A 17,184-nucleotide genomic window follows, 5' to 3' on the forward strand; every position below is an offset into this window, starting at 1 on the left:
TGGTGCCAAGTAGAAAGGGGGGGAGTGTGGCGCTATTTACAAGAGGGGGGGGAGTGTGGCGCTATTAACAAGAGGGGGGGAGTGTGGCGCTATTTACAAGAGGGGGGAGTGTGGCGCTATTTACAAGAGGGGGGGAGTGTGGCGCTATTTACAAGGGAAGAGTGCGGCGCTATTTACAAGGGAAGAGTGCGGCGCTATTTACAAGGAGGGACTGTGGCGCTATTTACAAGCGCGGCAGTGGGCTGTGTGTGGCACTATATACAAAGGGGGGAGTGTGGCGCTATTTACAAGGGGGGGTGCTGCTATCTACAAGGGGGCTGTGTGGCGCTGTTTACAAGGGGGGGGCTGTGTGTGGCGCTATCTACAACATGGGGCTGTATGTGGCTCTATCTACAGCAGGGGGATGTGTGTGCCACTATCTACAAGAGAGGGGCTGTGTGTGGCACTATCTACAAGAGAGGGGCTGTGTGAGGCACTATCTACAAGGGGGGTGTGGCGCTATATACAAGGGGGCTGTGTGGCGCTACCTACAAGAGAGGGACTGTGTGTGGCACTATCTACAAGAAAGGGGCTGTGTGTAGCGCTATTTAAAAGGGGTACTGTGTTTGGCGATATCTACAAGGTGGGCTGTGTGTGGCGCTGTTTACAAGGGGGCGATCTGTGTGGCGCTATCTACAAGGGGGGGCTGTGTGGCGCTATCTACAAGGGGGGGCTGTTTGGCGTGAACTACAGGGGGGGCTGTGTGTGGAGCTATCTATAGGAGGTTGTGTGGCGTTATATACAAGAGGGGGGCTGTGTGTGGCGCTATCTACAGGGGGCTGTGTGTGGCGCTATCTACAGAGGGCTGTGTGTGGCCTCTTTAATTTATTTTTATGTTAACTCCCTTATATAACTATATCGCTTGTAAAATGTAGAAATGGTTTTATGCTCGAGTTACATTAAAAAAATAGTGGAAAAAAAATTACACCTCGTTGATTGGTAGAGAAAGCAAACATGGTGAGGGGGAAGGAGATATTGGGGGGAGGGGCGCTAACCTGAATCTTTGCCCCGGGTGCAGGGGAACCTAGCTAGGCTTCTGCCTGACATTAATAAGTGAAAGAAGTTTTTTTTAGTTTTTTTTTTATAGTGTACACATCATAAATGCCGCAAAAAAATTGTTGTGCAGGCTATTACGGCCGAGGCAATACCGAATATGTGTATCATTTCTGTATTGAGACTTATTTTAATGTTTATTGTAAAAAATGTGTAGGTGTATTTTTTTTATTTAACACTATGTTTTTACTTTTTTATTTTTAAACTTTAATGTACTGGCATAGATGTATATGCCAGTACATTAACCTGTGTACGGATAGTACACAGGCAGTTGTTAGGACATACCTAAGTATGCCCTAACAACAGGAAATATGGGGTCCTTCAATTGACCCTGGGCTGTCTGCCCATATATGGTATGTCCCTCAATCGCGTCACAGGGAAGCGATCCAAGGGGCATCTCATCTTCTCATTTTCCCCTTGAATGCTGCGGTCAGCTTTGATCGCAGCATTCAGGGGAATAGCGGCGAAGATGAGAGGTTTCTCTCATTTCCGCCGTTAGAGCGGGGCTGTGGCTGTGTAATACAGCCATTGCCCCGCTCCTGACAACAAGTGCGAGCGCGGTTAGCATGAGGTGATGCGGCCGGCGCTGCACTAATGAGCGCAGGCACTCAAGACTGAACATGGGGGTGTTTTGCAGTGCGCCCCCCAAAATAAGTTCTTCTATTTTCTGATGTGAGGCACGAGGTGTGATGAATTTTAAATGTGCGTCACATTAATAGTAATTAGCCCCATCATGTTTCTCAGTCATAATGGACAACACTGAGTTAATGTGTAAAGTACATGATGGGGTTAATTACTATTAATGTGAGGCACATGGAGGTTAAATTCATCACACATGGGGCCTTTCATTAATAAGTGAAAGAAAGAAGTTTTTATTTTATTTTTTTATAGCGTACACATCATAAATGATGCAAAAAATTTGTTGTGCAGTTTATTACAGCCGCAACAATACCGTATATGTGTATATTTTATGTATTGAGACTTATTTTAATGTTTATTGTAAAAAATGTGTATGCGTATTTTTTTAATTTAACATTATGTTTTTACTTTTTTATTTTTCAACTTTAATGTACTGGCATATATCTATATGCCAGTACATTAGCCTGTGTACGGATAGTACACAGGCAGTTGTTAGGACATACCTAAGAATGCCCTAAAAACAGGAAATATGGTAAGACAGCCCTGGGGTCCTTCAATTGACCCTGGGCTGTCTGCCCATATATGGTATGTCCCTCAATCGTGTCACAGGGAAGCGATCCAAGGGGCATCTCCACATCTCATTTTCCTCTTGAATATAGCGGTCAGCTTTGATCGCAGCATTCAGGGGAATAGCGGCGTAGATGTGAGGGTTCTCTTATCTCCGCTGTTAGAGTGGGGCTGCGGCTGCGTAATACAGCCATTGCCCCGCTCCTGACAACAAGTGCGTGCGCGGTCAGCATAAAGTGATGCGGCCGGCGCTGCACTAATGAGCGCAGGCTCTGAAGACTGAACATAAGGGTGTTTTGCAGTGCGACCGCCATGTTCTGTCTTCAGTGTCACTGCTCATTAGTGCAGCGCTGGTCGCATCACCTCATGCTGACCGCGCAAACTTGACTCAGGAGCAGGGCAATGTCTGTATCACACAGCCGCAGCCCCGCTCTCATACATTCATGTGTTACAATGCTAAGCTGTGCAGCGGTACAGCTTAGTATCGAAATACATGAAATAACGGTATCAAAACGTTTGAGGGTGCATGGTATCGAAACAGTATCGAAGTTTCAATGCATCCCTACACCGAAGATATTGCTCTAATGTCTGGTTCACTCTCTCAGTCTGACCATCAATCTTTGGATGATAGGCGGTGTAGAAACCCAAATCAATACCTAAATTTGCAGAAAAGGCCTTCCAAAATCTACCCACAAACTGTGAACCCCTGTCAAATACAATATTTTCCAGGAATGCCATGAAGTCGCACTGCTTGTTGAACAAAGAGAGTAGCAAACTTTCAGCAGAGGGCAAGCCAGACAAGGGTATAAAATGGTTAATTTTACTGAACCTATCTACAACAACCCAAATGTTTCCTGAGAGTGAGCAAAGATTTTAACTGACCAAAAGGTAATGCGTTAGATGTCTTATTGCGAGCACAGATCTCACATTCCCCAACAAACTTTCCACATCTCTCCTCATATCTTGCCACCAAACAGATTGAGACAAGGTCTTAAACATCTTAGGGATACCTGGATGACCCGCCAACTTGCAACTATGACACTCTAAAAGAACAGCAGGTCTAAGGTTACTAGGAACAAATAACATTTAGGCGGGTTTCTCTAGAGGTACAGAGATAATACCCAACTTTTTGGTCAAATCAAAATCTAGAAAATCTTCTGCAGCACCAGAATCAACAAGACCTGCATATGCAAAGATATGCCTTCCCATTCAATCTTAGAGGGCAAAAATACAATATTTTTGGGAGAAAAATTAAGTACGCCCAGAAGAACCTCCCCATTGATTTCTAGGCCCAACTTGAGGGGACACTTTTGGGAAAAATGTTCCTCTCTACCGCAATACAAAAAAAGACCTAAGCATCTCCTCCTATCCTTATCTACCTTAGAGAGCCTCAGGGAACCCAGTTACATTGAATCCTCCTTAGCCACACTAGGATAAGAGAAATCAACAAGATGACCCAAAGTCTCCCTCTCTGACCTTCTCTCCCTTAAATGAAGGCTGTAATGCTATGAGTGCTGCTACAAACATGTCGGTGTTTGGCAATATTAAGCAGTAAAGGGAATGAAGAGAATGCAGCGACAGGCCATCAATTTTCCTTCACTCCGGAAAAGCCCTTTAAATTTCGGGTTTATTAGCAGAATAACCTGAGTTTATCTGCGGTTTTTATGTGTATTTTCCACATAAAATTCTGCAACCTGTGCATGTAGCATCAGAGCCACAGGTTGGAGGCCTTTGCCACAGCCAGATGATTTAGAAGGTACAGATCAACTAAAATCTAAAGCAGTTTGTTAATATCTGAACAATTAAATAGAATCATTAACCTTACGAATATGAAGTCATGGTAATAAGATATGCATAAGCCATTTTAATTTTTTAGCATTTATTATTTTATATTCAATACTAATATAATAGTTCAAACAAAAATCAACACTTCTGCCTTATAGAAAAAATTGATTAATGACTTACCAGAAGGGTTAAAGGGGTTTTCCCATGAAGGAAATTTATGACATATCCACAGGATATGTCATAAATGTCAGATAGATGCAGGTGCCACCTCTGGGACCCGCACCTATCTCTAGATTGAGGTCCCCTAAACCCCATTCTAGCTTTTTCTGCTCTCGCTGCCTACCGGCCACTTCCTGACTTTATGATCGGGAGTTATGCAAACAGCATAACTCACTGAGCTACGAGGTTTCCGTAAGTCCCATAGAACTGACTGTTAATTCCGGAAACAGCGTAGCTCGCATGCTAAGCTGTTTCCGTAACTGCCATTCACTAGTATAGGAGTTATGAAAATGGCATAGCTCAGCGAGCTGCGCTGTTTCCGTAACTCCCGACCATAAACTCAGGAAGTGGCCGAAAGACAGCGTTAGCATCAAAGGCTAGAATGGGGTTTAGGGGCCCCCGTTCTAGAGATAGGTCCAGGTCCTAGAGGTGGGGCCCACATCTATCTGACATTTCTGACATATCCTGTGGATATGTCATAAAAGTCCTTCATGGGAAAACATGATGGAGATTGCATCCTTATTTGAAACAATTCTGACAACCTTACACTATATATATGGCTATGTTCACACAGAGTATTTTGGGGGAGGAATATCTGCCTCAAAATTCCGTTTGGAACTTTGAGGCAGATATTCCTCTCCCTGCACGCCGATTTTCGCGGCAATTATCGCGCCGTTTTTCGCCCTCTGCCATTGAGCGCCGCGGGCATAAAACAGCGAGATATACGCTTTCTCCTGCCTCCCATTGAAGTCAATGGGAGGTCGGAGGCGGAAGCGCCCGAAGATAGGGCATGTCGCTTCTTTTTCCCGCGAGGCAGTTTTACTGCTCGCGGGAAAAAGACGCAGACGCCTCCCATTGAAATCAATGGGAGGCGTTCTCGGGCCGTTTCTGCCGAGTTTTGCGACGCGGTTTCCGCGTCAAAAAACTAGGCAAAATACCCCGTGTGAACATAGCCTATAAGTTACTGATTACAAGCAACGTGATGGTCACTTTATTATAGCAAAGGAAATGATTGTCAGATTAAAGCATCCTTTCTTCTTACTTTATATTACTGTATATTATTGTTGATAAGAGAAGAATCAGGCGCATCCGTGGGTGGGAGCAGAATGTTTTGTAATACAGATTATTGCAGCTCTACAAATATTTAGGTCACATTTCCTTGCAGAAGAATGATTTCAGGTTGTTTTTATAGTCTAAATGTAAGTGGGTGGCTGCTGGCAGAAAGGGAGAAGTTGGGACTAGTGCAATATATCCTTTTAGACTTGGTACAGTTATTAACATAGTCACCTAAGCATTCATGTCAGATTATGAACAGATGGTATTACCCAAATGGACTTAACCCCTTAGTGACCAGCCCATTTTAGGCCCTAATGACCAAGCTATTTTATTCGTTTTTCTATAGTCGCATTCAAAGAGCTATAACTTTTTTATTTTTTCGTCTACATAGCTGTATGAGGACTTGTTTTTTGCGGGATTAGTTGTACTTTTTAATAGCACCATTTTTGGGTAAATATAATTTTTTTATTAACTTTTATTAACTTTTTTTGGGGGGATTATATAAAAAAACCTGAAATTCCACCATTGTTCTATGCGTTTTTAAATTGACGCCGTTCAGTGTGCGGCGTAAATAACATGTTACCTTTATTCTATGGGTCGGTATGATTACGGCGATACCACATGTGTAGAGTTTTTTTTATGTTTTACAACTTTTGCACAATAAAAACACTTTTGAACAAAAATTATTTGTTTTTGCATCGTTGCTTTCTAAGAGCCGTAACTTTTTTATTTTTCCATCAATGTAGTGATTTTTTGGGATTTTTTTTTGCGGGACGAGACGTACTTTTGATTGGTATGGTTTTGGGGTGCATGGGACTTATTGATTCATTTTTATTATGACTTTTTTTGGGGGCGATGGAAAAAAATTGCAATTTCGCCATTGTTTTTTGCGGTTTTTTTTTACGGTGTTCATTTTGCGGTTTAAATTACATATTAACTTTATTAAAGTGGTTTTATTTATTTTTTTACTGTCATTTTTATTATTAATCTTTATTTCACATTTATTACTTATTTTATTAGTCCCACTAGGGGACTTTACTGTGCGATCTTCAGATCGCTACTATAATGCTTTGGTATACTTCGTATACCAGAGCATTATTGCCTGTCAGTGTAAATCTGACAGGCAATCTATTAGGACGTGAGTCCGGCGCGTCCTAATAGGCATATGTCCAGGGCAGACCTTGGGGCTTTTATCAAGCCCCCGGCTGCCATGACACCCCATCAGAGACCCGCGATTGCATTTGCGGGCCGGCGATGGGTGACAGGGGGAGCTCATTCCCTCTGTAAACAAGTTAAATGCTGCGGTCGCTATTGACAGCGGCATTTAACAGGTTAAACGGCCGCGATCGAAGTAAACTTCGATCGCGGGTGTTGGAGCAGGAGCCCAGCTGTCATCAGACAGAGCCCCGGCTCCAGCCTGCACGGGACACCCGTGCAGGACTTAGGCTGGGCCAACGTGAAATGGCGTCGGCCTAGCCTAAGGCCCCTTAGTGACCAACGTGAAAAGGCGTACTGGTGGTCACTAAGGGGTTAATCACCATTTAGAAATATTAGATTATGCCACTATTCTAAATCTCAATTTATATTCAGGGCTTTGCCAAATTATTTACCTCCTTGGTGTTTTTCCTGTTTTGTTGCATTTTAAAATAGATTTTTTTTGGGGGGCTTGTACCATTTGATTTACACAACATGTCTACCACTTTGAAGGTGCAAAAGAGAACTTTAATGTGCATAAGTATTCACCCTCTGAAAGTCAATACTTTGTGGAGACATCTTTTGCTGCAGTTACAGATGCAAGTCTCTTGGGGTACGTCTCCATTAGCTAGCACATCTGGACACTGGGAATTTTACAGATTCTTCAAGTCATGCCACAGATTCTCAAATGGATTGAGGTTTTGGCTATACACCTTTAACCACTTCCGGACCGCCCATTGACTATAAACGTCCGGGCGGTCCATTATTAACTCTGCAGGGCCGTTCCAGAACGTCCTGCAAAGATAGCCTGTTTGCCGGTCTGAAGCGGTATTTAGATCCATGATACAGCTGTCTCTAGACAGCTGATATAACGGAGCTCTGCCCAGAGACCAATCAGTGAGGTCTCTGGGCATGTGATCATTGTGACAACTGTCACAATGATCAAAATACTTTTCCCATCGTCGTGGCACCCCCGCCCCCCCTCGCAGCGATCCCCGCCCCCCCCTTGCGGCGATCCCCCGCACCCCCTTGCGGCACCCCCCTCTAACTTCTCCCTCTCCTAGCAGGCTGTCAGGAGAGGGAGAACAGTGTATAATAAAAAAATAAATATATTTATATCTATCTATCTATCTATCTCATAGAGAGATAGATAGATAGATAGATAGATAGATAGATAGATAGATAGATAGATAGATAGATAAACAGAAATGACATAGATACAGGGCCAGCTTCAGGTTTATGTGGGCCCTTGGGTGACACAGACTTAGTAGGCCCCTTTGCGGGGGAACTCACGGCGGCAGTAAAATGGCAGAAAACGTCACTTTGTGCCCCCATATAGACGTTAGGCCCTGTTTATTCCGCCATCTAGAAGTTAGGTCCCCAGTTTGTACCCCCATAAATTTAGTGACCTCTGTAGATAGTGCCATACAGTCCCCCTTCCAGGTAGTGCCACACAGCCCCCTCCTCCCAGGTAGTGCCACACAGCACCCCCCTAACAGGTAGAGCGACTTAGCCCCCTCTCAGGTAGTGCCACACAGTCCCCTCCTCCCAGGTAGTGCCACATAGCCCCCTCCCTGGTAATGCCACCCTCCCTGAAGGTAGTGCCTTTGGGGTTCCCTCTAGGTGTGGAATCCCCAGCCAGAGCATTGCCGACGCTCTGTCTGGGGATTCCGCTTCAGGAGAAGCCCCTGACGTCACTGTCCATATATGGACAGTGTTGTCAGGGGAAACCCCAGAGCCATAGTCCCGGGCAGAGCACTACTAGCACTCTGCCTGGGATTCCTGCTCTTCCTCCTTACATCACTGTCCATATATGGAAAGTAATGTCCGGAGCAGAGCTGAAGTCCCGGGCAGAGCGCTAGAAAAGGCTCTGCTCCATTACTCTGGCTCAGGGAATTCCCCTGACATCACTGTCCATATACGGCTAGTGATGTCAGGGGCAACCCCAGAGCCAAAGTCCTGGGCAGAGCGCTACTAGCACTCTGCCTGGGACACTGCTCTGCTCCTGACAACACTGTCCATATATGGACAGTGATGTCAGGGGCTTCCCCATAGACAGTCCCGGAGCAGAGCCGCTTCTAGCGCTCTGCCTGGGATGTCTTTTTTCCTCCTGACATCACTGTCCATATATGGACAGTGATGTCAGGAGGAGAGAAGGAGCTCTCCTGACATCACTGTCCATATATGGACAGTGAAGTCAGGAGGAGAGAAGCGCCCCAGGCAGAGCGCAAGAAGTGGCTCTTCTAAGGGACTCCGTCTCTGGGGAAGCCACTGCTTCTAGCGCCCTGTCTGGGACTCCTCCTCTGCTCCTGGCATCACTCTCCATATATGGACAGTGATGTAAGGGGCTTCCCCAGAGATGGTGTCCCGGAGAAGAGCCGCTAGCGCTCTGCCTGGGACTCCTTCTCTCCTCCTGACATTACTGTCCATATATAGACAGTGATGCCGTGACGACGGCAGCATCAGCACCCGGTGGACGAGTGGGCCCCCCAAGGGTAGTGGGCCCTGGCACTTGCCGACGCTGACCCTGCATAGATAGATAGATAGAAAAATATGAGATAGATATATAGATATTACATATATAGATAGATATTACATAGATAGATATAGATAGATAGATAGATAGATGATAGATAGATAGATATGAAATAGATAGATAGATAGATAGATAGATAGATAGATAGATAGATAGATAGATAGATAGATAGATAGATAGATCTAAATTGCAATTTATTTATTTTTTGTGTTATACGAATAAAGATTATTATTATTTCTATCTACCTTTCTCTTTATCTTTCATATCATATGTATAGATGTATTATACATTTTTAGGCTGGGGCTACACGGCGACTTTGGCCGCGACACTGGTCGCATGCATAAGGCTCGCTATGGAACCAGTTTTGGAAAATTTGCTCTCCAAAAGCCAGTTTGTGCACCATTCATTGTAAGCTCCACCTTTGCGCCCAGCGTGTATGAAATGCACACATATTTGGTATCGTTGAAGTCGGCAGAAGTTGTCAAGTATTTATTCAGGGGTGTTAACCCAGTGGCATGCATCAGATATAAAAAAAAAGGTCACCTGAATTCACATATTTGGGAAAAAAATACCAGTTTTAATTTTTTCCATGACAGTCAATGAATTGTCTGGAAAAAAAATAGAGGGCTAAAATAGGGCTAAATGAATACCTTGAGGGTCTAATTTCCAAAAAGAGTCCTTTTGCGGGTGTTGACAGTGTTTTGGCTCTTCACAACATCTGTAATGGTCGTATGGTGTCCGCAAACCAGCTTTGGAAAATATGCTCTCCAAAAGCCAGTTTGTGCCCAGCGTGTAAGACATACACACATGTTTGGTATAGTTAAAGACGGCAGAAGTTGCCAAATATGTATTTAGGTGTGTTTACCAGTGGCATGCACCAGATGTAAAAAAAAACATCACCTAATATTACGTATGCAAATATCTTTTTTTTATTTGCTGTTTTTCCTTTTATATTTTTTTAAAAGTAAAATATATCTATTATTTTTTTATACAATATGTTCTGAGAAAAACAAGACCAAATACATGTAGATTGGAAGAGTAATAGAAGAGTAATAGAAGAACAATTTGCTTTTAAATTGGCACATGGCTAAGACATGAAAATGGGCCCGGTCAGGATGGGGGGTAAAGCCTTTAGTCAGGAAGTGGTTAAACTTGTTTTTAAGAAAAGAAAACAATGTCAATATATGGACAGTGACGACAAGCGCTTCCCCAGGGTCATAGTCCCCAGCCAAACGCTCGCAATTCTCTGACTGGTAACTCCTGCATTGAAAAGCACTTGACATCACTGTTCATATAAGCACGTCAGGGGATTCCCAAGTATGCCGAATACCCAGCAAGAGCGTTTCCGACGCTATGGCTCCTCAGCCAGTATTGTAGCTATTGACATCACTGTCCATATATGAAAAATGAGGTAAGGGGCCATTTCAGGGCTGGAATCCTCAACCAGAGTGTTGGTGATGGTCTGGCTTGGGACTCAGAGATCATAAAGCTCTTGACATCACTGTCCATATATGGACAGTGATGTCAAGGGCTTTCCTAGGGTTGGAGTCTCTGGCCAGAATGCTTGCGATGCTCTGGCCGGTAATTCCAGCATTGAAAAGCTCTTGACACTGTCTATATATGGAAAGTGATATCAAGGGCTTGCAGAGTCTCCGGCGTCCCCGCGGAAGTGCTCTGGCTGGGAACTCTGGTATTGTAGCTCAAGTTCAAGTCAAGAGCTTCCCCAGGGTCAGAGTCCCCGGCCAAAACACTCGCAACTCTCTGACTGGGAACTCCAGCATTGAAAAGCACTTTACATCACTGCTCATATAAGGACAGTAACGTCAAAGGCTTCCCTAGGACCGGAGTCTGGGCATGCCCAATCAGAAGCACTCTGGCTGGGGACTACGACATCGTAAAGCTATTGAGAGATGGAGTCCCCGGCCAGAATGCTTACGAAGCTCTGACTGGGAATTCCAGAATTAAAAAGCTCTTGACATCACTATCTATATATGGACAGTAACGTCAAAGGCTTTCCTAGGACCAGAGTCTCGGCATGCCCAATCAGAAGCGCTCTGGCTGGGGACTCCGGCATCGTAAAGCACTTGACATCACTGTCCATATATGGACAGTGACGTCAAGGGCTTCTCCATGGACAGAGTCCAATAGCTAGAACGCTTGCGATGCCAGGAACTCCAGCATTAAAAAGCTCTTGACATCAATATGGACAGTGATGTCAGGGTCTTTACAAGGGCCGGATTACCTGGCCAGAGTGCTTCCTCTCTCTGGCCGAGGATTCCGATATTGTAGCTACTGAAATCACTGTCCATATATGGACAGTGATGTCAGGAGCTTCCCTTGACGCAGCGCTTTAGGTAACGCCCTGCCCAGGTAGTTTGTGTGATGTATTTCACTGTATGCCTATAAAGTGGGATACGTTGAAGCCTTCCGTCGGTGATATAGGTCAGGAGTCCTCCCGAGGTATAGCTCCCGCGGAAGGCAAATATGTGAAGGGAGCCTAAGTCATATGCTTCCTCTAAAATACATTTTGTGCAAGTTTAACATAAGTTAGTTTCTACTTAATTATTGCCAATTGAAAAGGTCTCCATGTGAGTGACATAAAACCCACACATCACAACTCCATGTGAACGCCTACATATGTGGCACACTAAGAATAAAAATAGTAAAGTAATTTCGCTCAATATACTCCCACCCGTCACAATTAACATAAAAGGGAAGCGAATAAAAGTAAAGATGTTTATTCTTCCCCTGGAGCAATATATCATGTGTGGTCTCAGTTCTTCTACTGAAGGAATATGTATTTTTTAATTGCTAAAATCCTAACAAACATAGAAGTTTTTGGTTTTGTATTTCACCACAGACACATAAGTATAACCTGTAGGCGGCTATTACTCAAATGGAATTATCTGGAAATAATAATCCACTGTTACATGTGATCTTTTGTTTACCTGGATCACATCCATGGTTTAAAAAGGAATATATACACCTATCAGGCATAACATTTATACCACTGACAGGTGAAGTGAACAACATTGATGATTTCATTACAATGGTGCCTGTCAAGGGGTAAGATATATTAGTCAGTTCTTTAAGTTGATGTGTTGGAAGCAGGAAAGTGTAAGGATCGGAGCGACTTTGATCAGGGTAAATGACTGGGTCAGAGAATCTCCAAAATTGCAGGTCATGTGGGTTGTTCCTGATATCCGTTGGTTAGTAACTACCAAAAGTGGTCCAAGGAAAAACAACTGGTTAACCAGCGACATGGTAATGGGCGCCCAAGGCTCATTGAGGTGTGTGGAATGCAAAGGCTAGCCCGTCTGTCTGATCCCACAGAAATGTTGCTGTGGTAAAAATTGCTGAAGTAGTTAATGTTAAAGAGGCTCTGTCACCAGATTCTCAAATCCCTATCTCCTATTGCATGTGATCGGCGCTGCAATGTAGATAACAGTAACGTTTTTTGTTTTTTTTAAACGTTCAGTTTTGGCCAAGTTATGAGCTATTTTATATATATGCAAATGGAGTTTGAAATGGACAACTGGGCGTTTTTTTTTCATTATGTCCAACTGGGCGTGTATTGTGTTTTTAACTGGGCGTGTTTACGTGTATGACGCTGACCAATCAGTGACCAGTCAGCGTCATACACTCCTCTCCATTCATTTACACAGCAGCGATGTGCAGCCACATACACAGAGATTAACGTTAATCAAGTGTCCTGATAATGAATACACATGACCTCCAGCCTGGACGTCATGTGTATTCAGAATCCTGACACTTCTGAATCTTTTCTGTGAGATTCCAGCAAGCCACGCGTAATCTCGCGAGATTACAGAGGTAAACGAGATTTTGTTTCCCTTGCTGGAAATCTCAAAGAAAAGAGTCAGGAGTGTCAGGATTCTGAATACACATGACGTCCAGGCTGGATGGTCATGTGTATTAATTATCAGGACACTTGATTAACGTTAATCTCTGTGTATGTGGCTGCACATCGCTGCTGTGTAAATGAATGGAGAGGAGTGTATGACGCTGACTGGTCACTGATTGGTCAGCGTCATACACGTAAACACGCCCAGTTAAAAACACAATACACGCCCAGTTGGACATAACGAAAAAAAAAACGCCCAATTGTCCATTTCAAAGCTCATTTGAATATATATAAAATAGCTCATAACTTGGCCAAAAAACGTTTAAAAAAAACAAATAACGTTACTGTTATCTACATTGCAGCGCCGATCACATGCAATAGGAGATAGGGATTTGAGAATCTGGTGACAGAGCCTCTTGAATCTCTGAATGGGAGAGTGGTGCAATACCTTGCACAGCCACTACAACTAGGAACGAGAAGGAAACCATGTAAACAATGAAGAGGATGTGGTGCTTGTACGATCGCCACCGTCACTTCAAACAGTTGATTAGCGGGGATGCTGAGAGTCAGACCCCCCACCAATCTAATACTGATAGCCTTATCCTAAGGATAGGCCATCAATTTTGAAATCTGGATAACATCTTTAAAGGATCTCTTGCTAACGTATTGGTGCCAGACACCACAGGACACCTTCAGAGGTTTTGTGGAGTCATGCCTTGACAGGTCAGAGCTGTTTTGGCAGCATGAGAGAAACCTACAAAATATTAGGCAGGTCTTTTTAATGTTATGGCTGATTGGTGTGTGTATATATGTATTCCTTGTCTGTGAGCACACTCCATGGAAACATACACAAGGGTACACAAAGGCTTGAAAAGTGCTTAGTACAATAAACTCAATTTGTTGTGATTTACACAAATATTGGGATAGAACAAAGCATACTATTACTATTATAAGTACACACATGAGAATCAGCATCTGAATCAGATAATCACTGCTGAATGTGAATGTCCGCAATAGTACACCAATATTTATCGAATTTTAATCTAAGTTGGTCCAAAATTATGCACACTTTTCTCAAAGGGGTATTCCTAAATTCATAAATGATCACCTATCTACAGGATAGGTGATAATTTTGTGAACGCTGGGGGTCCTACCACTTAGACCCCCACTGATTATAAGAATGGGGGCCCCGAACCCCCAGATCCCCCTCATAGAACAACCGCAGTGAGGAGGACATTGAATGGAGTGGCAGTCGAGGAAGCACGCTGCCACTTCATTGATGGAAACAGCAGAGTACAGCGCTCGTCTGTTTCCGTCATTCTCATAGACAGTGCATGCTCGACCGCTGCTCCATTCAAGCTCCTACTCATTGTGGGAAGAACGGTTAGAAGGATCTGGGGATTTGGGACCCCCATTCTTACGATCGGGGAAGTCCCAGCGGTGGGACCCCCAGGGATCGTAAATCTTTTACCTATGCTATGAATAGGTGATAATTTATGATTTTGAGAATACCCCTTTAATATACTACTATATCTTTAGCTTTTGTCTGCACCCATCACTAGGGGGAAATTTGCAGGTTACTGCATACTAATTATACATTGACCTCAATACTATAATAATATACAGTAAGCTCCTAAGCTCCCCTGGTAGATCTTATAGGCAGCCCGAATGTAATCATTTTAAGGGGTTTTCTGGGACTTTTATATTGATGGCCTATCCTTAAAATAGGTCATCAATATCAGATCGGTGGGGTTCCGATTCCTGGCATTCCCAACCATCAGCTGACTGAAGGCACCGCAGCGACAAACGCTGTGGGCCCTTCATAGTTTACCAGGCACAGCGCTGTACACATCTGTAATGGCTGTGCCTGGGATTGCAGTTTCGGTCCCATTCAAGTGAACAGTGAGACATCAGTGATCTGTATACTGCTAAAGGTACCCGTAAATGAATAGGGCAGAGGATGTATGGGCATGAGGACAAAGCATAAATTATATTTCAATCAGTTATGATTGGCATGCTGTCTAGATGTGTATCTTCAAAGTTTATTTTTCCAACTTTGCGCCTTCTGAAAAAAACTGGAAATAATCTTTTGAGGGCTTTAGTACATGGCACAAACCAAGGATTTATAATAGGAATATTTATATAGTGTTAAACATAACATTTAAACCCATAAAAGCAGACACTTACTTCTCCAAGTACTTCAATGATCTCCCCAACTTTGAGTTCAAGTTCATCTTCATTCTGTGGTATATAACTAAAGGCCACTTGACATCTCCTCCGCCTCGTTCGCTCACCTATCCACATGAAGAGAAAGATGTTTTTGTAATATCTAAAAAAAATCATGTCAATTGTACCTATTATCTGTTGTTATATACCTAGTTATCAAGAAGGCACTCATCTGCTCATGGTGCAATTTTCAAGTAACTGTTTATACATCTGCCTTGTAAGTGAGCACTACATACACTATCAGCAGCAACAGCAAAACCATAGATGTTTATGTATAGCTGGCCATAGAGGAAGCCGTTTTGAGGCCATGTAAGGGGTTCTGTATAATTTGTGGTGCCCAAAGCAAAGCTGGCAGAATGCTTATCCCAAGTTCAGAAGGTTTAGTGTTCCACTTATGTTCTGTGTGTGTATATATACATATATATAACTTTTTAATTAAGGCCTCATTCACATCTGCAAAAGCCTCATTCCTCGTTCACATCTGCAAAGGAGGCTCCAGCATTCGGCTTTCTGTTGTTCTGCTCTGTCAGAGGTGCAGAACACTGGAAATACCGGAAGAGCCAGTGTCATTGTAAGACGGACACCACCGGCGGCCAACGGAACCCATTGACTATAAGTGCACTTGTACACGAAAGAGATCGGGCCATGAAAAACAGTCCGAGTGTTGGCTGGATTTTGCGGCCCGACCACGGTACAGGTGAAAGGGATACCTGGCATCATAGACATTTATGACTCCTAGCATCATAAATGTCTTTGATGCCAGGTATCCCGTTCCCCTGTACTATGGTCGGACCGGGAAATCCAGCCGACACTCGGACCGTTTTTCACGGCCCGATCTCGGTCGTGTACAACTGCACTTAAAGTCAATGGGTTCCGTCGGCCACCGGTATTGTCCGTCATACAATGGAACTGGCGCTTCCGGTATTTCCGATGCTCTGCTCCTCTGACAGAGCAGAACAACAGAGAGCCGAACGTTGGTGTGAATCCAGCCTTGCCATACTTTCCATATTCCGCACCACTCCCATGCCACTGGTCTGTTTGGTCCTCTGCAGCTCTCCTTTCTGTTTATGATTCTGGCTGACAATGTGTTGGCCACTGTGATGACATATCACATGACCACAGCAGCAAATCGCTCCTTGTCATGCCCATGGGCAGTCAGGCTCACTCACCTCCTGACGCCCACAGCCATGGAACTGTGAGCGCTGGTCCCCATCTCCTCCTCAGGAGACGCCAGCGCTCACTTCCGCTTCTCCCAGCTGGGTCCTGCAGGATGTGCGCGCACGCTCGTGCACGCACTTAAAGGGCCAGCGCGCGCACCTGAAATTAAGTACAAAATTAGCCCAGTAGCACTCTGGACTATAAGAGGGGCCCAGCCCATTCCTGCCTTGCATGAGCCTTGTTGTCGTTACCCTAGTCTGTCTATGCAATTGGCCTCCTAAGTGTTTTCCAGTTCCCAGTGTTTCCCGTTCCTGCTACCTGTAACCTGTATCCCGTGCTATCCTGGTCAAGTGCCGTGCTGAGCTGAAGTCGTGCTGTGCTGAGTACCACGCCTGTCCTGCTACACCACGCCTGGCGCCTGCCTGCTGACTAGTCCAAGCTGAACCTGTGTTGCTACTGTCTGAGCTACCACAGGTACACTATGCGAACTATAGAGTGTGACCTGTGTCCTGTTGGACAGCTGCCATACCGTCAAGGCGGTACGGCCCAGTGGGTCCACGTATCCAACGTGACACTCCTTACCGCAGTGGTGTAACTATGAATGACACCTCGTCACGTAAGATGGTAAACGGAAAGCTGAAGAGGACCAAGCACAAGTGTTATGGGAATGCTGCGGAATCAATATGGTTAATAAAATGTATTATTTAACTATTTTCTGTCCAGAAAAACCCATTTATGTCCCTCCACCCAACCCCAAGACCCCTGCCACTTAGTTCTTGTGGTAATCTAGAATGAACTACAATAACAAGCAGATGTTTATACAAGTGTTGGAAACTCCAAATAGTTTTAC

The 17,184-nt window shown here is 44.2% G+C and overlaps 1 protein-coding gene across 2 annotated transcripts in view; it reads right to left on the reverse strand.

Annotated features, from left to right (window-relative positions):
• The window catches only part of SH3KBP1 (SH3 domain containing kinase binding protein 1), a 337,971-nt gene that overhangs the window by 144,040 nt on the left and 176,747 nt on the right, over window positions 1–17,184 (reverse strand). For both annotated transcript variants that reach the window (XM_075854029.1, XM_075854030.1), the window contains one exon: window positions 15,138–15,244. In XM_075854029.1, coding sequence (XP_075710144.1) covers window positions 15,138–15,244 — 107 coding nt within the window. The remainder of the gene's footprint in view (window positions 1–15,137; window positions 15,245–17,184) is intronic.

The sequence above is a fragment of the Rhinoderma darwinii genome, chromosome 2 (assembly GCF_050947455.1).
Source record: "Rhinoderma darwinii isolate aRhiDar2 chromosome 2, aRhiDar2.hap1, whole genome shotgun sequence".
Taxonomy (NCBI): domain Eukaryota; kingdom Metazoa; phylum Chordata; class Amphibia; order Anura; family Rhinodermatidae; genus Rhinoderma; species Rhinoderma darwinii.